The 25,048-nt window shown below is 37.7% G+C and overlaps 1 protein-coding gene across 4 annotated transcripts; it reads left to right on the top strand.

Annotated features, from left to right (window-relative positions):
* The first annotated feature begins 870 nt into the window (after positions 1-870).
* MTFR1 (mitochondrial fission regulator 1) lies at positions 871-24,689 on the top strand. 4 transcript variants are annotated; one of them, XM_026091035.1, is made up of 8 exons: positions 871-950; positions 7,093-7,235; positions 9,973-10,071; positions 15,448-15,566; positions 18,807-19,036; positions 20,623-20,884; positions 21,058-21,220; positions 22,957-24,689. In XM_026091035.1, exons 2-8 carry the CDS (start codon positions 7,170-7,172, stop codon positions 23,014-23,016), a joined length of 999 nt encoding a protein of 332 aa, XP_025946820.1. In that variant the 5' UTR covers positions 871-950; positions 7,093-7,169; the 3' UTR covers positions 23,017-24,689. The 4 variants fall into 4 exon arrangements, with proteins under 4 accessions (XP_025946820.1, XP_025946821.1, XP_025946818.1 ...); XM_026091036.1 differs by having other exon boundaries at positions 897-916; XM_026091033.1 differs by lacking the exon at positions 871-950 and adding an exon at positions 1,190-1,352.
* Positions 24,690-25,048: the final 359 nt, after the last annotated feature.

The raw sequence follows: 25,048 nt of genomic DNA, 5'->3' as shown, positions 1-25,048 counted from the left end.
ACAGCAAATCCTTTCATAAACAGTCACCACTACAACTGGAATTTACAGCAAAAGCAACATGTAAAATGTAATGTGAACGTAAAAAACGCAGTCCTACATTGGAGATACAATAACTACCTACGCTTTGAAACCTGAGTGCTTTTCAGGTCTATAGAAAATAATCAATCTCATTCGCCCCCCCCCCCCCAAGAGCATGACAAATACACGTATTTTAATATGAAAAGATTTTGATTGCATTTGATTAATAGCTTTGAGTGTCTTCCTCCAACGTTCTTTGAAGGGTTTTCTCATCTTTTTCACTTTCAGGTTTTCTGCTCCAGTCAAGTTGACCCTTTTGAGTTTAGAAACGTTTGCACTGGTTTTACTCTGCAATTTCCAATAAACGTTACTAACTTTAAAAATTTGAAATACCGTATAAATAACCCTTAAATATATGTTCTTTCTGAGAACACCTATGCCTGGCCCCGGCAGCCCCCCCTCCCCCGGCAGCGCACGCTGGAGCGGCGCGCTCGCGGACAGCGGTAACGAGTTATCGTCACTCCCGCTTGGCGGCCGCACCGCGCACGGAGGCTGCGCAACGGCCGCCGGCCCGCTTACGTCACTGCCTCGCGGCCGGCGCCGGAATTCCCGTTCTTACGCCACCGCCGCGAGCCCAACGGGGCGACCAATGGGGCTCCGCTGAGCCCCCGCCCGGCGGGAGGGGGGGGTCACGTGGGGCGGGCGCCCTCTGACCGCGCTCGGGGAGCGGGCAGCTTCGCCCGTGTCCTCTGGGCCCGGTGGCTGCCGGGTAGGTCGCCGAATCGCCGCCTGCGGAGAACCCGCCTCCCGCGGGCGCGGCGCCTATTGGCCGGGGCGGCGCCGAGGCGGCTGCGGATTGGCTGCCGGCGGGGGGTCACGAGGGCGGAGGGAGAAGCGGGTGAGAGAGCGAGGCGGCGGCAGCCGCACGGCGGGTGAGGCGAGGCGAGGCGACGCGGGGTGGGATGGCGGGTGTCCCCCCCCCCCCCGGGCGCTCCCTGCCATCGCTTCCCCCCTCGCGCGGCAGGGCTGCCGGGGGCGCCCGGTCCCAGCGGCCCGGCCGGGGGGCGCCACCCGGGCTCGGAGGCTCAGCGCGCCGCCGCCGCCTTTCTGCCCGGGCGCCCAGGGCAGGCGGCGGGGGCAAGGCCGCTCCGGGCGGGCCGCGCTGGCGGTCGCGGTCGCTGGGGCGCGCCTGCAACCTCCCGCCGCGGCGCGCGGCGTCGGAGAGCGAAGCTGTCGCTGGCGAAAGCAACCCAGCCGAAACGGAAATAATCTGGAGATAATGCTAGGAAGTTTCAGAGAAGTTTTGTTTTGCTTTAAAGGAGGATTTAAAGGAGGTAACACATAGAAAAGGAGCTTAATCGTATGAGGTTTGGTGCTCAGTTCCCTTTAAACATCGGAGGTTTAGTTTGTATTCCTTTACTGTTATTGCTGGTGTTCTCCTGTAACAGCCATAGGTCACTTGTTAGATACTCGTTTTTATTTTGTTTAACAAGCTGTCAAGTTTCCAAATATCAAGTGTAAGTGGAGTTGGACTGAATACTGACATCTTCCACAGCGCATTGATCTCTGTCTGATAGCGTCAGCAAGACTTTATTAATATTTACATGCTGCCCTTGCACATAGGATTACAGCTACTGTGAAGACAAGGCTTATAAAGAATAAATCAAAAGGAAATAATTCTGTCTTCTGATACACGCTTTACGTAGGTGAAAAAGAAAAAAGGGAGCTGAGTTTTCTCCACGTCGGCTCTAAAACTTCCAGTTAACTTGTTGAATCAAAATAATTTTTTCACTGAGGTCACTAGTTGGAATCCAGTTGCTTCATGTAGGAACTCAAAGTCACTACTAAGATTTTGGGGGAAAAGTAGAGAACATTTTAAATGTTTTTTCAGAAATGCTTTTTTGTTTAAAAAAATTGCATTCTGTTGTTTCTCAAAAGGCATATGAGGGGGACTGGAGTTCCCAGGCAGGAGCGACTAGGGAACTCCATCAGGAAAGTGTGGGTGTATGAGTATGTCTGTATAGTATAGTACTGTATGGTTTAGAGATGTTAAGCAGCTCGCTTATCTCTACACAATATCATATTTTACCATGTAGATGTAAATGATGTAATTTCTGTTGAGCAAAGGCTTTTGGTTAAACTAATGCTCAAAAATGATTTTTTTTTTCTCTCCATCATTAACTGGCAAGATATGGTTAACGTGTCGCTTTTGCACTTGGTGGTACATGTGACTAGATTATATTCTTAAGAAAGCATTAAAAACTTATATTGATAATATGTATTATTTTCAATTCTTGCTTTAGATTTCATACTGAAATTAGCTTAGATACACCCCTAGTTGTTTCTGTAGTATTCACTGGCTTTTATCTCTCTTAATGTATCTTTCTGGACAGCTGTACCTCAAAGTAGTAGGGCACTTAATATTATTTGTGGTTTCCAAGCCAAAGAGCAGGCTTCTGTATAGTGACTGTGTGATCTGCCAAATAGTCATGTTGCTTATAAATGGTAAGTGTTGATTTGGGAGAGGGCTAGTCCTTTATCAGAAGATTCTTCCTGTGTGCTTGGTTTGCTGCCACTGTGATAATTTCCTGTTGGCTTTTATCTTTCCTTAGTAATTCTTTAATATATTTCCCTATGGATATAATTTCATTAGATGAGCTTGGGCAATGTTAAAGACTGTGAAGACATGCATGCCCTAGTTTCCTGCTGAAATAAGGAAACCTCCTTTTTTGTACATGATTTTTGAAGTAGTTAGTATCCCTCTGAAACCATATGTCTTTGAAAGCTTTGTACCTACTAGACTTGCACATACTTTTTCAGTTTAGAGATTAGGCCTGTCACTTTTCAGATTTTGTGCATTTGTTTATTTTTTGTGTAAGGCTCATCTGCATCAAGACCATAAATCATTTTCTTTTATTTTGGTGTGGGTTTTACATAAATGAGAAAAAAACTTCCTTTAGTAAGAAAAATATGAGTATTATACTTCTTTTTAAGACAGAACTCATAATTTGAAAGGGATTTCACATAAACGCATAAAAGAATGCCAGTTTGAAGACAGATGCATCTCATTTTTTTTCTTGTCTTTCATGTGTAGCGCTCACTTGAGAGCCTGGCTAAGAAGGGTTCCATTTCATATATACTGACTAATATACTTTATGTGTATTCCCTCCGGAGCCTTTATATTTATTTCATTAGCATTTTATAATTTATAAGTGGTATTATCTCTCAGCTTTGTGCATTGATATCTGATATGAAAGTATTGAGTGACACCTGCAAAGGTGGTTGTGAAAAATGGGGGCAAAAGAGAGTTCAAGGAGGCTGAAGTGAGAACCCCAGCACTCAAAAATGCAGACATCTTAATTTCTGAAACAGGAAATTCCTGCACATTTCCATATCAGAGAGAGAATTATTGAGCATTGTTAATTTCTGGATAAATAGAATTTCATAAATGAAGAACTCATGAAACTCCTACCCCCAGACTGCTTTATGCAGTGAAATGTGATTCTCTGTGCTATTATTCTTCTAACCTCTTTTGTGAGTCTTGCCTATGACTACTGGTTATCGCTTCCATAGTTTCACTTAAGCACAGTGGAAGTACTGTATTTTATAGAAATGTTAGTATCACTTGGGGAATTTTATTGTAGTAATTGAGTTGTGGAAGCTGTATGGGAATGAAACTACTATTATTTTTAGTTTAGGTACAAGCAAGAAGATAAATGATAAATAAAGCAAGCATCAATTTTTGAAATGAGATTTTTATTCCAGATTAGTAAATAACAAATGTTTAATTCCCACTTCTGAAATTGGCATCTACACAAAGCATGAGAGAAAAATTTGTTAATGTTTTCATTCTTGCTGTCCAACAGTTTCATTTGGAATGAACCCTTTGTGTGCTTGGCACATAGAATGATTGTGAAATAATTGAGATTTATGAAGAAAGGTATAGTGCAATAGAGTCTGGGAGAAATGAGCATCGAGTTTGTCTGGGGATAATTCTGAAAAACTAATAGGCCTCATAAAAACATCAAAGTGATATACTTAGATACATTCTCCTTTTAGATCTCCGTTTAGATGACAGCTTAGCTAGAGGTTATTGAAACATGGTGGTTTTCCTTACTGCCATGCCGATATCCAGGAGCTGGTCGGCACTTTGTTATGGATAGACTTTTGTGTTTTCTTCAGCATGAGCAGACAGCTCATTGACAAGAGCCAGGAGTTGATGACCACAGCTTTAGGTACTTTAAGTTTTTAGATTTCTGAAAAAACAATGATTATAATCTGAACTATGTATAATCATCTTATTTAAGTAGTTGTTCTGTAGAATAAATGCTCTTTTGTGTTCAGTCATTGAAATCTTGAAACCTGTAACTATAAATGGTCACCAAAATGTTTTAAAGCAGGGTAAGTATTTTGGACTATTCTTCGTGCAGTCATGCAATGCATTTTAGGGCAGAATAAGTATTTTGGACTATTCTTATGCAATCATGCTCCTTCTCTTATTCCTGGGTCTTCTGGATCTCATTGATATTTTGCAAGTTTCTAAAAGTAATCGCTAATATTTCAGAAGTTGCTTTGACTAATTTTTGAGTTGTTCAAGGTGAATTTCATTAGATTCTGTCATCTTGCTTGCTTATAACTTATTAGAGTTTTCTAACAACTGTTCTAACAACTGTCTCAATTATTATTTTCTCTCCTTCCCTGTTAGTTAATGGTTATATCTCTTGTCTTCTTCTTAGTTCTAATACATTCGTAGTTTGGCTTTTTTGTTGTTTTGTTTTGTTTTTTATATCTGTTTTATCTGGAACCCATTTTGTACCTTAGCCTTTTAATTACTATTTCATATTCATACTGTTCTGTTGTTCTAATGTTATTTTACTTCTTACCTTTCTTCTGCATCTGCTGTTGTGCCTTTAATAAGTTATCTTATCAGTTTTTGTATCATTCCTTTACTTTTTTACCGCTCAGTTTCTTGAGTTCACAGTAACTTTCTAGACTTGTTCTGCTCTCCTCAGAGGATATTCTGTCACTCTCTTTTTACTTTCTTCTTCATTATCTTCTGTCTTTAAAAACTCAGTCCATCCAGTTGATCAGAATCAAAATAATCCCTTTTTCTCTTCCACTTTCTGAAACAAAACATGATGCTGACTGCATTTTGGGGACTTTGGCCTGGTTATCTGTTGAAAGAGCAGTATGTTAGGATGCAGACTGTCATCTCTTTGTATTCCCATCACTTTCCATTATGAGACAGACCTATCCTATCAATTACTCAGAAATACCTTTTCTACTTTTCTCTTCTTTTGTTTGAATGTCTTTACGCTGCTTCTATTCTTCTTGTCTTTGATTTCCATAATACCTGTTCAACAAGTCTGAAATTTGCAGTAAGGCAGAGTATGTCACATGCAGCACACTTTTTCGAACAGATTTCCCCTTTTAAAATAGTATGTCTTTCATCTCTTGTGTCAGGATATCTCTACAATACCAGATATGATGCCAAATCTAATTTTGGGCATATAAAAAGAGTTGTATTCTTCCTTGTTTAAAAGCTGAACAGGTGAAATATGATTAAAGATCCATCCAATCCAGTAGCGTGTTTAAAGGAAGAATAGTGGATGCCTCAAGGAAGAATAGAGCAACAGATGGTAATGCTTCCCTAGTAGATTTTTCCAGCTTTTGGTAGTCCATGACTTAGAGAGCTTTTTATTTATTTTGTATGACTGCACCTTTTGTTAATGGTTGTTTGATAGGTAGCCCATTATTTTTCCTGTTGGTTTTTCTCATGACAATTGCAGTTTCCATTCTAATCTCATGAAGGTGGGTTTGCTCTCTCTCTCTCTCTTTTTTTTTTTTAAATAACTTTTCTTCTCATTGGTCATCCTATAGCTGATAGGTTAGTATCCTAGTTTCTTCAGGAAACAAAAGAAAATCCTATTAGATATGTTTTCATGCGGTGGTGAGAAACTAATAACTTAAAAAAAACTGTCTAAAAAAAGATATCTGTAGAGTAGAGCTATTCCTGCCAAGTTTCCACCAGAAGTAGGTTATTACCTAAGGAATTGTAAACTGTTAAAAGAATATGCTTGTGATGGAAACAGTGATCATTTAACTGTAATGCTTGCGAACACTTTCATACTGCATAACTTTTCCATCTCCTGACTTTCAACCTTCCTAAGTATCAGTTTCTTGCTGTTACATTGCTTTAGTCATCATTATGTAGTGGCTTTGCAACACTGTTGTTCACGCTACAAATTTGTTCTTCAGGCTGGTTCCACACAGTTTTGTTTCTAGTCTGATACACAAAACAAATATGAACCTAAATATATGTCTTCCTTTTTGTTTTTGGTGGCACAGACTTCTTAATGACATCCAAGTTATGACTGGTATAAAGCAAACTTAAAAAAAAAAAAAAGTTTTCACTAGAGGAGCAATAAAAACATCTTGATTTAAGTAAATGGTAGTACATATAAATAGACACAATCGGAAATCTGGCCAACTTCATAAATCACTTGAATATCTTCAGGTCCCACATCTACACTGTTTCTGGTTATTTTCTTGCATTAGTCATTTTTCCATATTTCCTTTCTCTCCTCAGTTGTGGGAAAATGGAGGAAACAAAGCTGTCAGAGAATGTGGATGAAGAGAGATGATCTGCTTTCTGTAGTTGTTTGTTGCATACAGAAGAGTTTTAGATAAGAGTATGGCCCTTTAATCTCAGTGTTAGTCCCCAGTTGCGGGCATTCCATAGTGCTCTTTGCTCACTTACAGTTGTTGAAGGCCTTTGGTTCTTGTTGTTGAAGTTGTTCAAGCTCAAGTTAGCAGTTATATCCACAGCTCTTTCAGCATTAATTTTGCAACAGCTTTGATTCTTAAAAGTGATACTACTAAAAAACTCTATAGCCTGTACTGAATAAATAGCTACTGGCTGTCTGTGCTTTGCAGGAGTAGGAATTGTTGTCTCTGAAAGTGTCTTGTTTTCAGTAACTGTTTCTAAAGCTTGTTTTTTGGAATGCATGTACCAATTTACTCCTGTATATGTTCCAGGACAGGCTTCTAAAATGTTTACATTTCTCATTTCAGAAGGACTATGGAACCTCTTCAGCCCTGTAGGTCCGGAAGGCTTAAGTCCAAGTTTGAAAAGGCGTTTTCCATTCCAGATGATTTGCTGGGTTAAGCGCTTAATTAGGATGGCTTTTGAACAAGTTGGATTAAACATGGACTCAGTAAGTGTTTCAGACTTGCTTCATTTTTTTTTTCAGGAAGTCAGGTATGGAAAGCACTTGATACGTTTTAGTTTGTGCTCATCTATTCTAGCAGAACACTTTAAATACTTGATACTGGTATGATTCTGAAATACTGAAAAAGTATGACATTTACTGCTTGGACACTGAAGTATCTGTATAGTTACACTGTAAACAGTGCTTTCATGCTGGGAAAAATAAAATTTTCAACAGCCTTCTGACAGTGACATTAATTCTTAAACATTCTTACTTCTTTGCTCTTGTCTTGAAGTTATGAAAAGCCCTGTGAAACTGAGATGATGATAGTTTGTGCAACGTTTACCTCTTTTCCTGGAAGTGGTATGGTACATGAGAGCAACATGGCTGTGTTCTTTATTGGGGAAACAGAGGAATGTACATGCATAGCTCTCCTCTTGTAGGAACTTGTATATGTTTTCTTGGAGGGAGGGAGGGAGAGAGAGGGAGGGAGGGGGGAGGGAGAGAGAGAGAGGGAGAGAGAGAGAAAGATCTGCTGCAAAGCAACTGTTATGTCACTGGGTCTTTTAGAGAGCTATTTTGAGCAGAAGTATTGGCCTCAGTGCAGTAATCTCCAAAAGATGTCAGTATAGTCTAATGTTTTAATAGTGTGGAATTGCTTAGCAGCTACTTGCAGTACTTAAACCCCTGAGAAAGATGGTTCTGATTCTGATGATAGTGGTAGAAGCTTTTATTATTCTCAGGCATTTATAGATAGCAATACTAACATACCTCATAAGTTACAGTGACCAGTAAGAATCAATATTTTAGGATTTTATTAGAACTCAGACCTGAGGTTCCATGCAGTATAAATTTGAAAATTCAAAGTATCAAAACACACTGGACTACCATGGGTGTTTGTCCTGGTCATTTTCAGCATCATCTTACAATCTAAATAGGGTGCAAAACCCATGGTTTAATCTCTTCTCCCCCCGCCCCCTTCTCTACTTCTATCAAGCTTGTGATAATGTAATTACACTTCTGAGTATCAGCTGTTCTGGAGAACAGCAAAGCACTGATGCAATAAGAGGGTATGACTAAGTAATATTTTGCAGACTTGCTCTGCCAGTGCTTCAAGTCAACAACAAGTTGTGTGAGCATGGGTAGAGCACTGCTGAGACTTACTAACTTAGCTGAGCAATGTGCTGACTTTATTTACATACCTTCTGGCACAGCTTGCGTGCAGTTTTCTGAAAATACTGTCTAGGCATATCTTGAATTAACAAAAGTAAGTCGTTGAAAGTTTTGGTGCACCAAACCACTGTTTGTTGAAAAACCTCAATGGCATTTGGGTGCCAAACACTTTTGAGGATCTGAGACCTAGTCAATATCTTTTCCTATCATGTGAACAATCTGTAAACAAGTTTAACCAACTGTTTGAAGTACACTGCACTTAGGTTGGTCATACAGCTTGTAGACTAGGCTCTTCTGCTGTTGTGAAAGTACTTATATAACTTACCAAGCCTTCCCTTGATTAATACTATTTTTTTCCAACGCAACATCACTTTGAGGCTATTTTCAACAATTGTGCTTCTAACACCAGAATTTGTTGTAAATAATGAGATTGTATTACTGTGGTACCATTTGCCAGTGATTCTTTCTTGAGGCCTCCTGATTTACATACTTTTTGTTCAGACATACAGACAAACAATAACATGATAGTCATAAATGTGAAGTCTTTGTTTGAGTAGTCCATAGTGTAGTACCAATAGACTACTTTACATTCCTAAAATTTGCATTAAAAGTTAGCTGCATGTTAATCATGAGAGGATGTACAGTTCATATAATGGACAAACTGAGTCTGAGAGGGGGATTGGCAGAGCTGCAGCTCAGATGTGGGAATCCAATATAGAATACACGCAATGCAAATTTATTTTGTCAAAAGTTATACGTTCCATTAAAGTCAGAGGAAGGAAAGATACTTGAGTATAGAACCAGACAAGATGTTCTCATGAAGTTTCTGAGCTAATATAATCTGGGGATAAATATCATTCTTTTTCTTAATAGAACTATCAAAATACAAGAATAGTGATCTCTGCTTACTATATCAAAATGTTATTCAGCTGTGTGTTGTGAAGTGCCCACAGCTGCATTACACTAATCACACAAGAAATATAGCTATTACCTATAAGGGTTGTTTTAGTATTAATAGCTTGGACTTGCTCTAGCTTTTCTTTGTTGGGCAGCCTTCTAACAGGATGTTGAGTTTGCTTGAAGCTATGAACTGTTAAAAGCTAAGATCTGAGTAGCAGGTTCAATTTACAGCCGTAAGTAATCACTGTCCAAATTTTTTAAATTACCAGTGCTCTAACTGTTTATTAACCATGTACTCTGTTAATAGTGCTGCGGTCTTCCTATCATTCTTTATTCTTTTTTGTATTGTTCCTGTTGCCTTTCTCTCTGCTGAAATCTTTCCTGCTTATACCACTCTCTTCTTCTGGCTTCTGTTCTGGCTCATTTCCTAGTATTCTCCCAGGATTAAAGTCTCATTTTATTCCGTACAACTAGAATAAATAGTAGAGCAAACATTCTCATCTTTAAGTACAATAAAAGAAGGCACATCTAATCCCCATTGAAAAAAACATTTTAAATCATGCATAGCTTTAGCTGAAGTGTAGTTTGGAAGGATACGGAAAAACTGATCCTAAAGAGTATAAAATAAATAGCCTAACAGGTGACTATTTTTTTTTTCCTTCCCATTTAGGTACTTTGGTCAAGCAAGCCTTACGGTTCATCTCGAAGTATTGTAAGAAAAATTGGTAGTAACCTCTCTCTCATCCAGTGTCCAAGAGTTCGGTTTCAGGTAGGTATTCTCAACYGTTTAGAATACATGTTTCACTACACTGATTAATGGGAATTGCTTTTGCATCAAAAGACTTTAGCAAATTGTCAGGACATTAGAAAAGATTGACTGCAGGGTTCTTAAAAGCAGAACATGATAAACTTGGCACAAAAGAAAAATTAGTTTACTTCTTTCTAGTTCAGATTTTTTTCACATCTGGATTCTTCAGCTTCTATACTGCCTGAAACCCAAATCGGTGTTGCAACCACGCACGTGATGAAACTTGAAACAGAATTTTTTTCTAAAGAAATTAACGTCTAAAATGACATAGTACAGTATTAAAAAGTTATACCAGGAAAAAAATCCTACTCTTAAGAGAGAAACATCTGAAACGTATTTTTAGAAACAGTACTTGTGAACTAGGCTTAAGAGGCATGTAAAGATGAACAGTGTTACTTAAAAATGTTTGGGAAAATAAACAACTTTATCTGAAAGCAAAAATTATTTAAAAGATAACATGAGTTCCCTGTTTGCTTTTTTTAAATACAAGGCTAGAACTGTGTAGGTGAAAGGGGAATATCAATTCTGTGCAACTTTCCAACTTGTTTGCTTCTAACTTCGACTGCATGTGGTGGGAGGGTAAAGAGTGAGAGTAAAGACTTAAGAGGAGGAAAAAACCTGTGTTCTTTATAACACGTCTTTCAGGAACAGATGGGAAAGTGGAAACTGTTACACATGCCATCTTCAGCTCTGTGTATGCTGGGGATGGGGGAGATATAGAAATGGAGAAATTTAGTATCTGAGATTCAAGCTGAAAGGAATACTCCCTAGGTTAAGCAAGGGAGGAGAACATAAAGTCAAATGGTGGGAATCATTTCTGCATCCACACTGAGACAAGTTAATTTCTACATAGGTAAAATTTTCAGTTTCAATTTATTTCTTTAGCCTATGCAAAATGTATAAACAATATTTGGATTTGAGATTGCAGTACAAAATCAGATAGTTTAGATTGATGTAGAAGCCTTTTTGGTATGGTCTTTGCCTTGCTTAGATAATTAACTAGGCGACCAAGCATCTTTCACTGGTAGTGACTTTGTGAAACTTAAATAAATATATAAATGGAGTGGGAGGAGGGAGGCATTTGTGCAGGTGGAAGGGAGAACAAAATGGCATGCTGGACTTGAACTTTTGGATGTGTACTTAATGGTAGTTATACTAAGAGTATGGCTCCCTTTGCCTTGGATTTGAAAGAAACTGAGGTCCTCCTATGATGTGTCTGATTTCCCTACTATAAAGCAAGATGATCTTCATTTGCAAATAATTAGGCAAATAATGCTCTCTCTTAATATACAGTATGCAGAAGAAAATACTGCTATTTTATGTACTTGCAGAGAGCTGTAAGATACATTTGAGAAACCTTTTCCTGAATATTTTTAATGTTGAAATTAAAAAGAGTATGTATGTTCATCCAAATTCTGTGTTAGAACAAACAGAATAGTTGCCTTTTTTCCTCCTAGAGGCACTGTCAGCTTCACTTAGATTTTACACATACTAAGTATAAACATTGATCTTCTATTAGATGAAAGGAAGGGATTCTAAAAATAGAAGTACAACTGTCATAGTTGATTAAATTTGAAATATTACAAAATTGAGACTTTAAACACATTAAAGCTTTTATGATTTATGCAGGCTTTAAACTATTTTAATTTATGAACTGCTGAACATGAAAAAGTGTGATGCTGTTATCTGCTTTTTATGTCTTTATCTCAGTGTTAAGATTCTGTAGTGAAGTTCAATACCAGTCTTGACTGTTTTTATGCTGTTGCAACTGACACTTTCCTATAGCTGTCTCTTCCTTTTTCTTTCTTGCCAGCTTTAGCTATAGTATGAAAGGACCATGCACTGAACCTTGCTGTAAGTCACTTTTTTAAAAAACCAACCCAAAACTTACTTGCCTCATCTGAGGGTGCATGTATATCATCAGTGTTTCTAACTGCATCTAAGAACAACAAACTTTCTACAGGTCTTCATTTTGTTTATGATAAATAGATAAAAGATATTGACAGAATCTCTCCGTTATGTTCATTCTTCCTTCTAGCATACTTTTATTCTGATAGTCTAAAAACAGAGTAATAGCAAGACATTCTGATTTTTTTGTGGTCTACAGACTGTCATAACATCCCTCTCTGAGGATTTTGACACAGTCAACATTTATGTGATTTGATAAATGCTGCTAATGCATTCAGTAAGCAATGGCAGAGCTTACCTTAAATACTCTATATGGCATGAACACATGAAAATGGTTCATAAATTTCCCTCTTATGTCGTATTTTTAGGTTTATCTATAGTCTTTAGGAGGAAAAAAAAAAAAAGTTGAACTTATGACGGTAGACAGGTTATATTCAAACAAACCTACAACAGTCTCATAAGGTAGGGGCCTTCCTCCTCCTACATTACTAATCTGATGTGCTGCAGCTGCTGCATCGCAGCTATAGTTCTGTGTCCCTTCTGCTTGTTGATGCAAAGCTCTATAATGGAATACAAGTCTCCTAAGTAATTGGTCTGAGTGTAGGAAACATCAGAGTTTACTGGGATAACTTGAAAAATCGTAGCAACTTTGTCTTACTTGAAGAAGTATTTCCAAATGTTTAATACCTAAGTATGCCAGTAACTTGAAATTAGGGGTTTTATTCTATCCTTACACTTATAAAAGTATTTATTCTACATTCCAAGTCCTGGAGAAAACAAAAAGTAGGGGTCCTGCTTTGACAGCACCCAAAACAGTACAGTGTGTGTAGTTTCTTCTCTGGAAGTTCTTGGAATAATGGGTGTGAAATCCACAGGCGCATGTGTTTGCTTATACACAAGCATATATATGCTAAAATAGACAAAAAAGCCTGTGAAAGGTGGGGCGAGGCAACTACATAGTTTTCAGAGGAAGGAGAAACAAGCTGCTTTCACTGCTTGAACTCATGCAATTGACTGTTTAATAGGATTGGATCTCTTAATGGCAAAAATCACTTTAAAGCCTGATCTCTTCCCAGGTTTCAGCACTCTGTTCACCGTTTCAGGTGCTGGCGGAGCAGCTGTCCAACTGTCCTTCAGCCAGGAAAGGCTGGAGGAATAGTGTAGTCAGCAGGGTTGTTTAAACATCATTCTACAGGCAAGCAAAGATTTTAGATGGGCATTGATTTTTAATGTTTAAAATCAAGTAAAATCTTGGCTCGTCTTGGAATTCTAAATCTGCTACTGTGGAAGGCATTCTGATTTTTAGGGATAGTTAGACAAAAGAAACATCTGTATATGCGTAACAAGCTAATTCCATTTACATATAAATATGAATTAAAAAAAGTAAGAGGAAACATGCATCACCATATACCAGAAGGCTTGCTACTAAATGTTGGATTAAAAACATTTAACTCACAATGCAGAAAACTGCAATGGTAAATGCATTCTTTAGTGTTGACTTATAAAATGATTTTTGATGCAAGTACAGGTAGTACCTTATTTAAATATCTTTAATTTTTTTATGGTAATAGTCTCCAATATTTCCATTATCATCGAGAAAATCTATGTCATCTGCAAGAAGTGGATAATGTATGATGTATTTTTTTTATCGCTGTTAACATTAATATTGATGCTGTGGTCATTAAATTTTTTTGATTTTTTTAAAAAGGAAAAAAATCTAAGGAAACATCAAACAATGAAAATTTTAACATGCAATATAGTATTCTCTAGACTGTTTTAAAGAGAGGCAGACTGTTATGGTATTAGGCACAACTGTTAATGTGATAAACATTTTACCATCTGTGCTGATGCTACCTGGAAAAAACCCTGTTGTTTCCAAATGATCTTCTGGTGCCAATATACACTCCTGGGAGCTGTGATAAAGGCTCACACAGAAGTTGTGAGTGTGTGAGGTGAAGATGACTAATCTCAATTTCCAAAGCTGTTTATAAAAACTCCTGGGAAAAAACCCCAAACCCACAACTTCTATCTTCCTAGTATTCACGTAGCAAAGGCTACAGCTAAAATACCTGTGAATGCTCTTCAGAAATGGTTTTATTCAATCAAGACTGTAGTCTTATTGTGCTAGCTCTGCTACAAATTTAGGTTAATGCTAAGATTTTTGTAGTTGCTGCTACATTATACTTTCCTCTTAGAGAGGGAGGTTGCCTTGAAATTGATCTGAGCGCTAACAGGATGGATCAAAGCCATCCTAATAGGCCGGTGTATAATATCACTAGCTGCCCCTACCAGCAGCAGGTAGCAACAAACGTTTGCACAATTCATGTGCAAATTTGGCATGCAGAAGTACATGTAATACAAGCAAGAGAGGTGGCTTAGTTGCATTGGAGATGAGTAACTCAGGGCAACAGACTGAGCAGAAGAAATTACCGAAAGATATTTCAATAGCTGTTTTTTGCTAAGATACTGAGACCAGAGTGATCAGCAGTCCAGTGACTGAGTACACATGCCCTTCTCTAACTTGGAGAAGCAGCCAATATTTCAAAGTATATTTGAAACCATTTTGTATAGGTTATAGAGCATATATTGATGGTTTAAACAATTTTTAAAACCTGTGTTAAGGTTGTTTAATTTTAAATGTAAGAGAAGTTCCAATTTCTGGAGCCTTGCTCACCTTTGGTTCCAAATAACTTAAAAGCTAATGGCAGAACCATGTTGAAAAATGGTCAGTTTTTTCAGCATGCAGTAAACGAGATTGCTAACAAACAGTGTATTCCCTTAGGATTGCATGCTACCTGTCACTCAAAGTTCTTGCTATTACTGAGCTAGCAAAAGTGATTTTTTTCTTCTTCTTGTAATGAACACAGCCTTATTCTTGTGCAGAAATTCTGGAAGTTATATGGAAAGAGAAGCACATTTCAGCAGAACTTCACTCTAAAATAATGTACTAATCTGATTATAAAACTTGAGAAGTAGTAGTAGCCCTAATGATGGTCTTTTTTTTTTTAACTACTGGTCGTGAGTACCATAAAACAAAACATATTATTTGAGTTAATATAGCTAACTACTTATGAATGTTGATGTTTGCTTGTCTTTAATGTAACAATTTGCACTGGATTTACACTGTTCAGTAACTTCACGTGGTAGTATAGGTAGCTAGCCATGCACCTTAAAAACAAAAATAGCTTCTGTGAAGTGTGCAGCAGACTAGAGTGAAAGAGGGCAAAATTTTGTCCCTGAAATAGGTTCTGGACCAAGCCCAGGACAGTAACAAGTGTGCTCAGTCTACAAGTATGTTTCATGCATGTCTGTATAATAGTTACATCCAGCCTCATTAAAAATATTAGTCTACTGTGCTAGTTAAAATAACTGTGAAATGAGTTAGGAAAAATGACTCTTAAAACCTTCAATCTTATCTTTAAAATTCAGCTTACTTCTCATGCCACAGAAGGAAACCATCCTAATCAACTTAGAGAAGATGCAGTGGCCTCCTTTGCCGATGTGGGATGGATTGCTCAAGAGGAAAGTGAAGTTTCTACAAGGCTCAGGTATGCTCCTTAAATCCTTAAATCTATTTGAAGTTATGAACTGAGGAAAAAATAGCTTTTTTTCTGATGAGAATCTACAGTGCATAACACTCAATGAAGAGCACTTGAATGCTTGGAGAAGAGAGAGGGAAGAGTTATTGCTAGATATCACCTGTCCAGTACCAGAAGGCAGGTACTGGAAGGGAGGTGGTAGAGGTCAGCCTAACAGGATTGTGAATGAAAGACTGCAGTTTGAGAACAGATACAGGAGACTGTGTTTTTATTTACTTATTTACTACAAAGAATTGGAGCATGACAATGTCCTTCAACCTTGTCCCCACAAAAATGTCTGGTGTGGTAAGGCACCATTGCATCCTTCTCCAATTCTTCAGAGGGTTTAATTAGCATGAGTTGGTATATTGTAGGGTTTCCTAATTAGTGGCAATGCTAATTCTGACGATCCAATAAGTGGCCTATTGTTTTTCACCTTTCTGGTTAAAGTTTTTCAGACTGGCAAAGAGTCTTATGACATTATGACTTTATATTTTGTCTTTAAGCTTCATAAGGAAAACTGGCAGGGAAGTGTGTGAGCCCCCATGTTCAGAATTATGGGATAGGTACTGTTGTGTTGGGTAAAGAGTGCTACATAGCTCTGTAACTGCCTGAACCAGGTTGGCTGAAGTGATGAAGCTCTGTATTGTTCCAGCCTACCCAAATTGCTGCTCAGACTAGCTGGAAACAAAGATACAGTTCTGTAGTGCAGAGGAAATTTTTCTTATAAACAAACTGACCTTCCAGAGAAAGGCACAGATTGTTGGCTTCAGAGATTACTGGAGGATACTGTTCTTAATGTGAAAGCACAAAATAGGTTATTAATGGTTTAGATGTCCTCCAGCGTAACTTGCTACCCCAAAGCTTTGCATGACATACATTTTAGCATTGCAACATTAATTTTACTAACTCAAAGGAGAGTTGCAGAAATCAACAACTTGTTTGAAGAAACAGTATTTGTAAAACAGATTTAACRCAGAGGTAATTTACTGGCCACTACTATTTTTGTTTGCACAGAAATGTTTTTGGATTGAATATAAAGCTATTTAGTTTAATGGAGACAACAGGGAGAATAGCTTGCTGTTGCTTTAAGGGACCCTTTATAAAAAGATGTAGGACTGGTATTTTTGCTGAGATGTCTGCATATGAAGAGGTGTGGGGGGACAGATGGATGTGGGATGGGGCTGAAGTAATCATGCAGATATATGGTGACCTTAAGACAGCTTATAGTGGAACATTGTAGGTGAATTACTTAGCAAAAGAAAATATGATCCTGCATATATGTGTATTTCAGTGTGCACAGTTTCTTTTGTTTATACAATGCATTAGGTGTTTTCCAGACATCTGAAATTTCTCTGGTCTGAAGAGATCACATAGGTGTTACTGTTAAATATATATTCACTGTATAATTCAGTAAACAGTTTTGCAGTCATATTTTTTTCTGAATGTAGTTTTACAGAGGAAACAACTAAATGACAGATCATTTTTCCTCTACCCCTAGTCAGAGCAGAGGTGACACTTCAAGCACAATATTTTTCCACAGCAGTAAATCCCAATCAGGAAATTTTTTTAAAAACACCATTACTGCTCTGAGCCAAAGTGCCTTTGCTTTCAGCTATTCTGCTCCTTTTAAAGAGTTTCTAGAAGGCAAGTTTTCCTACCTAGGTAACACCACCTAAATCTTAACACTTTTGATAATATTCAGATCTGCTTAATCAAATTACTCCAAGTTATGCTGATGTTTTATATCAGTGTTGTGAAAGATTCAAATGCGTAATGAACACTGTGCTGAGGTGGTCAGAACACAGAGCTTGTTCTAGCCTTAAATCTTGGCTTTTGTTTTAGGCCTAGCACCACTGCAGATCTAACGCAATGCTTATCAAGAGCAGCTTAACATATGTATCCAGAGTGATAGCACTCTTAAGCTATATAGTCTAGAGCCATTCTGCAGGCATCTTGAAGTCCTATCACTAGTCGCAGTTCTTATTCTCATGTTTGAGTAAGCAGTGCAGTCCTGGCCTGCTTGAGAGGTTTTGGGAATAAGGTGAGAGCGAAGTATATGCTCATAATTAGAACTGTAGTTCTAATGTATTCATGTTTATGATAACCTATTATCATTAGTCATTATCAGTTCTACTTCAGATAAATAGTGTTTCAAAAATGATGGTGTCTGTGGTGAATATAACCTTTTGTAGCTGCTTATTTGACTGTAGATGTTTGGTAATGCCCCATGTGTTTAACATAGCTTGAGCTTTGGTGGGTAATAAAGGAAGGTAACAGAGTTGCCTTTTCTTGCTCTTGAGAGAAAGAGAAGGGAAGCTATGGACTCTTTATTGCATGAAGTTTGTCTCTTTAGTTTTATTTACTGTGGTGGAAAACTTCACATCATTCCCTTTTCCTGTTTTCTGATAAGCAGCTTCTATGGCACTAAACTATTTCACATGCTCCATGCCCTCAAAAGTACTGAAATGGAAGCTGAATACTGTCAGACCAGGGCTGTCACTTCAGAAGACAAAAAATGGTACAAAATATGCTGTGGAACCAAGAAACTTCCTTCCTCTTAAAAGGAACCAACTACAAATGAATATTTGCAAGCCATGGAGAAAAATGGTACCATTTGGGCAGGCTTTTTTAAAAGTCTTAATTGCAACAAAAATACAATTACAGATATGAGCAGAGAAATAGAAATTGGAGGGGGGGAAATGTATTTCTCTGTTCTCCTAAAATCTAGGAATTAAACAAACCCTTAGCATTACCAACTTTTCTTTTAAAAACTTGCAACCTCATGTCCTTCAGGACAAAAAATGTTGTATTTTGAAGAAAAAAATGCAGTAGAATTCCAATACCTGCAAAATAAGCTGTAACACTATTTCTGATGATCAAAAAAGGGTATCCTTGGTTATTCCTTCCTCTCCTCACAGGTTGTTATTGAGATACATTAACACAGAAAGGTTTAAAAAACAAAGTTGTATTCTGCCTCCATGGAAAGAGAAGTACCATCAGATAGTGACATAGACAGAAAGAATTTGAAACTTGTTTACTTTAAGCTCTATAATGTTTTGGTGGAAGTGATTTGTGAAAAGACAAATTACATTTTAAAGTCAGGTCTTCAGCTTTTATTCATGGTTCCTATATATTGCAGCTTTTGTTCTTTTTAGTATTTATTAGAAAGCCTTTAATAAAAGCAGTCTTGTGATATTTCTGTTATAGATCAGAAGTTTGGTCAAAAACAGCCCAGCCTCTTTCAGGTGAACCACACCACTCTGGAAGACAGGTGTACTTACCAAACCTGTTACAAGAAGAACCAGTGTCCAGGAGCACAGTGACCGCAAATGAAGAAGCTCTGCAGAAGATCAGTGCTCTAGAAAATGAACTAGCCACTTTAAGAGCACAAATAGCCAAAATTGTAATCTTGCAAGAACAGCAGAATCTGACAGCAGGTAAGAAATTTGCTATACTCTTAACACAAAATAGTTAAGAAGTTTGTCCCTATTACAACTAATAATATACTAATTCTTGTGAGATACTGCAAGACCGAACACTTTTTCCATATTGTTGTGGTTAGTATAGTGGTCAGCCATAGCATGCTAATGGAGGAATACAGAATATTTCTTGCAGACGAAAGGCATGCTATGTTTTCTAGTATTCCAGAAGTCTTTGTGTTTGTGTGAAAGGTTGCCAGAATTCTGAATCTGTGGATGAGTAAAGAGGTATGAAAAAGAGCTTTCTGCTCAGAGCACAGCTCATGAGTTTACATCTCAAGCTTATGAAATAAATAGCAGAAAAGGAGATGCATTGTTTACTGGAATCATCCCTGGGACAAGTGCCTTTGTTCAGATGGAACCAAAAGTGGTGCACTGTTCCCAGCAGGAATTTTCTTTCCCAAGTTTCTTTCTCCTCTTCCCCTCACCTGCGGCCTCTGTCCAGTTCTAAGCCTATCATCGCTAAAGCATTGCAGATAGCCTGTCAGTTTTCACTCATTTCTAAGTTAGAATAGGTGTAGAAAATACATTGCTTTGCCTATCTTTATGCATTAGATCATAATCTGATTCCTTAGAAGATGTTCTAGTTTAGTATTTGTGTGAACTGATAGCAGTCACTTTATTTTTCCATAACTGTTCAAATTCAAAACCCTGAAATAGTTTAAAGGATCACTTGGTTTCAGTGTTGAATTGTAATTATTGTGGGGGTTTTTGCCAAATAACTAATAACTTACTTTTCATCATCTTCCCTTATCCTCTATTTATTAGGAAACTTGAATTTTGCCTTTGACTTGATTTTATCATCTTTACCTCCCTCTTCTGGTAGAATATGGTAATGACACTATGTATTCACAGTAGACTCTTTACCTTATCAATCTGGTTTGGATTGGTTTTGCTCATTTCTTCAGAGAAGCATTTGAAAAGAGGTTTCTTGATTTGTTTGTCAAATTGTTACTGCTTTTATATTTATAACTTCCAATTTTTACCCAAAGCGTGCAGAAAATTTAAAATCAAGACTATCCTGAGAATTTATCTGTTCAGACAGATGATTAGCTGGCCTAAAAACATCACTACCTCACAGAGCTGGAATAAACTTGAATTTAAGCACTAGTTGAGCTCTGCAGTTTACTTCTAAGAATCTTGTATGGTAAGGTCTTCATTTCTCAAGATAACTAGAAAGAATCACTGCTGAGTTAGCAGAACTACTGCTCACATAGCACGTTTGACTTCCAGATCAGTACCAGCCTTTCAGGAGTGAAATACTGATAGCATGAAAAGCAGAACATCAGTAAAAGACATTGTGACGTCCATCCTATTTCATAGGTTTGCAGTAAAGATACGACTGCACCTAGAACTTGAATTGGAAACTCAGCAGTTTTCACACTTTGGGGAAAATTTATTTAGGTGGCTTAGGAATGAGCAAGTTCTGTAATAATCTGAAAGGGAGAGGTGTAGGGGAGAACTGAAGATATTACCTGAGCATTTGTTGAGGTATAAAGGGCAATTGCAACTAAACTTACATGAAATGCATGTTTTATTTGTAGTTGGGTTAAGTCCAGTTGCTTCAGCTGCTGTCCCTGTTGTGTTGTCGCCGCCACCACCACCACCACCTCCTCCACCTCCCCCGCTTCCTCCCGCAAGTCTACAACGGAGTATGTCTGCAATTGAGCTCATTAAAGAACGGAAAAACAAAAAAACAAACTGTGGGCAGTCTCTCATAGAAAATGGACCAAAGAAGCCTGAAATACCAAACATGCTAGAAATCCTCAAAGATATGAATAGCGTGAAACTACGCTCAGTGAAAAGGTAAGACATTAAGTATATTAACTTTAAAGATTTATCTTTGATTTATGGAAAATTATTTCAAGTTGAGACTGATGCTGACGTAACATTTGACAAACAAATGGGAATGCGAAAGTTTTCACAATTTCTAAAGCTTTGTTTTGAACTATGTTAAAGCTTTTCATTTTCTTTTCCAGATCATCAGAAGGTACAAAATCTAAAGTAGCTGACCCTACAGATCCTGCAGCATTAATAGCAGAAGCTCTCAAAAAGAAATTTGCTTATCGATACCGAAGTGACAGCCAAAGTGAAACTGAAAAAGTGATTCCAAAGTCTGAAACAAAGACCGAAGTAGTGCTGGTGAGTACTGTGGTTCTGAACACATGCTTGGAATAAACGATACTTGTTGTGAGAGCCAACAAAAATCTTTCTGCCAAAATATACAAATACCTAAGAGTGTGCGTGCACAAAACCCCATTAAGTATTGCCGATATGCCAGGAATTGTGGCAAGCATCCATTTTGTTTTTAGACTCACATCTTGAGATTTTGTGCTGCTTTGGACTGAGGTATAACAAACACTATTAGACTTTTAAAGTAAGAAAAAATAAGAAAATTATTTATTTTATTGGGCATGTGGAGTGCTGAAGACTTGATTCCTAAGGTCTCATACCAGAGATGAATCGGAACTGAGAAATTCCTGGAGCTTGCTTGTTATTACTAACCTTAAACATTCAGATATTCCATGTGCAATTAAAGGCAGAATTTGGAGCAAGATCTTGAAACGTATCAGCCATTCCTGGGAATACTGAAAGCATATTGTTCAAAATGCCTGCCGGATCTTGTTATATGGAGGGTTTTTTCTAGTAACTGGAAATGCTGAGTGTATTCAAAGTTTCTTTACAGTGTGAGAATGTTAAAATGAAGTTATTTAAAATATCTGCCACAGACATAGTACAAGTTAAGGGCTTTAGTTTATTTCAGATTGCTTTGAAACCAAAGTAAAGGCTTTTTAAGCACTTAATATTCAAGGTGCAAGTTCTAGCAGTATACACCTATTTACAAAACAGGCTAAAAATCTTTTCTAATGAAGTATAAGTCAGTTTTGTTAGTAAGCAATTCTTGAAGCCTTCTGCTGCAGAAACAGAAAGGGAAAATAATCTTTATTTTTCCTTTGTTCATTTGGGAAAATGCAGGTGAAACTCCCGAATTCAAAGGGACTTGACCAAAAGAACTGGCTGTACTCTGAACTGAGTTCTGAGGAAAATTAGATTGCCAAGCCACAAATCTCAGGACTTCTGAAAATTTGAGCTTATTAATGTTGCCTTAGTTGCCTTCTGTTTTAGGCCTTTAAGGTGTATACCTGTAACTGTCAGGCTCTTCTTCATAACCAAAAGGCTAGAAATTCCCAAAGAATCAATCAGTTGTTTCCAGCAGCTGAGGCTACCAAAAAGAAAAAAAAAAAAAAGAAAAATTTGGCCATGCTTTACTCACATGTGGGTTTTTCATGACTTTCCATTTTGAAATTTAAAGTCCAGCTCTTGTGAGAAGAAGGAACATCAAGCCCCAGCAGCTAAGAAAAGTGAATGTTTTCATTTGTCAAATGACAGACTCTTTATCTGTAATGAGCTGTCTAATAAACATCTATCATCAGTTATCTATCAATATGTAACCTCTTTGCTAGAGCAGTTCTTGTATGATATCCTGCGTAGTTTTATAAGGACTTGCACAAAAAAGCAGGACACAAAAAGAACAGAAATATTGTCAAGAAACACCTACTAGAGCAGTTGGTTGTCAGCTTCTAAAGATACTGCATCTATCTTTACTTATTTTGCTGTGGCAGAGTGAAGTGTCTCTAGAGAGAGCTGCTCCAGGAGATGGTTAGCTGCCTAACCTGAGTAATGTAACTTGATCACTGACACAAGTTTCCCCTTATCTTGTGGTGGTGAAGGGGGCAAAGTCCACATCCCAAGAAGCAGGATGATAAGGAAACTATCTCTGCCCGAGTTCTAGTTTCACTTACAACATGGATGGGTAAAAGCTCAACTAGGTGTCCCTGTTGAAAGCAATCTTAATGTGGTTCTGCTTTTCTTCTCAGTTTGGACCGCACATGCTGAAGTCGACAGGAAAAATGAAGACTTTAATTGAAAAATCTTAATGTATCAAGATCACTACATGAAAGACTGTAAACTGTTTTTTACTGAGTGTTGCAAATAGCACTAGTACTGAGTGGTCTCCTACAATGCAGGAAAAAAAAACCTAACGTGAAATGTAGAATTGAGGCACTAAACATGTTGTTTGAGGTGCATGTTTGTATGTGACTTAAAAGGGATAGATTTGACTTGTTAAACTCAGGTATTAATTTTTTATTCAAACCTGGCTTTCTACTCAGACTTGTGGTTTTAGTTCATTAACACTAAGTTACCTATATGACATTCTTGCCATTAACTGACCACCTTAATGCAATTTGTATACATGGCAATAATGACAGTGATACACCCTTAAGTTAACATGAGTCATTTGAGCTTTAACTGTAACTTGCACTATGACATGAAAAATTTAGTATCAAACTAAATATCAGTCATTCTCTTAAACATAGCTTTAGCAATTTTTTAGCCCAAAGGAAAATTGAATATATTCTGCTTTATACAGAAACAAAGCAAAAACTTAGAATGTCATGTACCAGGTGACCTTTGAGGCAGATTTAAGTAGCATGTTTTCTCAAATGAGCTTGCAAGGGGAAGAGAGTAAAACCCTCTTGTATCATCTGGTGTCCAACAAACAGCGCACAAAAAGTGAGTAAATCATGCTTGTGGGAGCCTCTGTAAAGGCAGTCCAATGAATTTGAAAAAAAAAGTAGATAGCAGCATAGAGTAAAATAATTAATGTCAGAGTATGTGCTAACAAGTGTAGAAGTGGTGTAGATAAGAAAAAAGGTACAAAGTACTGGGAGGGGTGCAAGTTGCTAAAAATAGATTGCTGCAACTAAGAGATACTTGTGGACACCTTTTTAACCCCAGATGTCTGGGGACTGCACAAACCCTCCTGGTACTATTTGCAGGGAAGAGATGTTTTAAGCTGTTGCACATAATCTGTTTTTCAGGGGAAGTCCTCTTGGGCATTTCCCATGGCAGCTCTTTGCTGCCAGACCTGTACAGAGATAGTTGATTAATCAACTAGCTGAGTCCATGCCTCTATCCACAGTTGTAGAGGGGGCTCATACAAAAATAAAATCCAGGCCAAAAAACACTGCTCAGAAACCTAGAAAGCTATAACTTAGCTGCACACTTAAGTGAAGTTTTCTTTGACTGTAGATGAACTTAAAGCTGAGTCTGGCTATTTAAAGTTCCAAGTTTATCCGACTACTGGAACAAGTACAAGTGCCTCTTAGAGCTTCTGTTTTCTAGAAAACAGAAAAATGCAGCACTTCTTTTTAAATGCAAACACCTGAATAGCTCTGTTTAGGTTACAGAAGAGGAATAAAGCCTTGCTGCTTATAACTGGAACATAGATTGCATGATCAAGGAGGATGTTTTCTGGTGTAAAACTTGAAATGGTGTTAATATGTACACAAAACACCTTCCTTTCAAAATGTTATACCCTCAATTTTACTGATTGAGTCTGATTAAGTCTTCAGCATGTTCTTTTAAATGCCTTTAAAACACCCTTTTGAAAGTTACTTTTGGTTTCAAGTTTTGTATTTAATGCTCTATTGCCACTATATAAAATTAAAAGCAGTTAAAATAATTGTGTGTGATTTGTAGTTTTCTACAAGTTATAGCAGCCACAATAAAGTGTAGCTTGCATTCTATTAATTACAGTGACTATAAATCAATGTATTGACTACTTGAGTCTCTCTCAGGCCTGGACTAGATAGATATACTACTTAACTTGCTCTGCAGTACAAATAACAGTAGAATTAGTCCCAGAACAGCACAGTGCCATAACATTTAAAAAAAAAAAAAAAAAGCCAATTAATTTCAGTGAAACTAAGTAATTAGGAGATGGGGAGAAGTCTATGCCTCCCCCCAAACATGACAGGAAGGTTCTCCTTTAATGTTTGGTGCTGTGTCCCTCCCCTTGTTCACTGGGTTCCCCTGCCAGACCAACAGCTCTGGCCAGGGTGTCGGAACAGATGGCGGATTGTTGCCCAGAGATCTCTGCTGAAGTCTGGTCACCTGGTGTCTTGT

The sequence above is a fragment of the Apteryx rowi genome, unplaced genomic scaffold (genome assembly GCF_003343035.1).
Source record: "Apteryx rowi isolate R43461 unplaced genomic scaffold, aptRow1 scaffold_893, whole genome shotgun sequence".
Classification (NCBI taxonomy): Eukaryota; Metazoa; Chordata; class Aves; order Apterygiformes; family Apterygidae; genus Apteryx; species Apteryx rowi.
The sequence above is the reverse complement of the archived record's forward strand: the minus strand, read 5'-3'. Positions and strand labels throughout refer to the sequence as shown.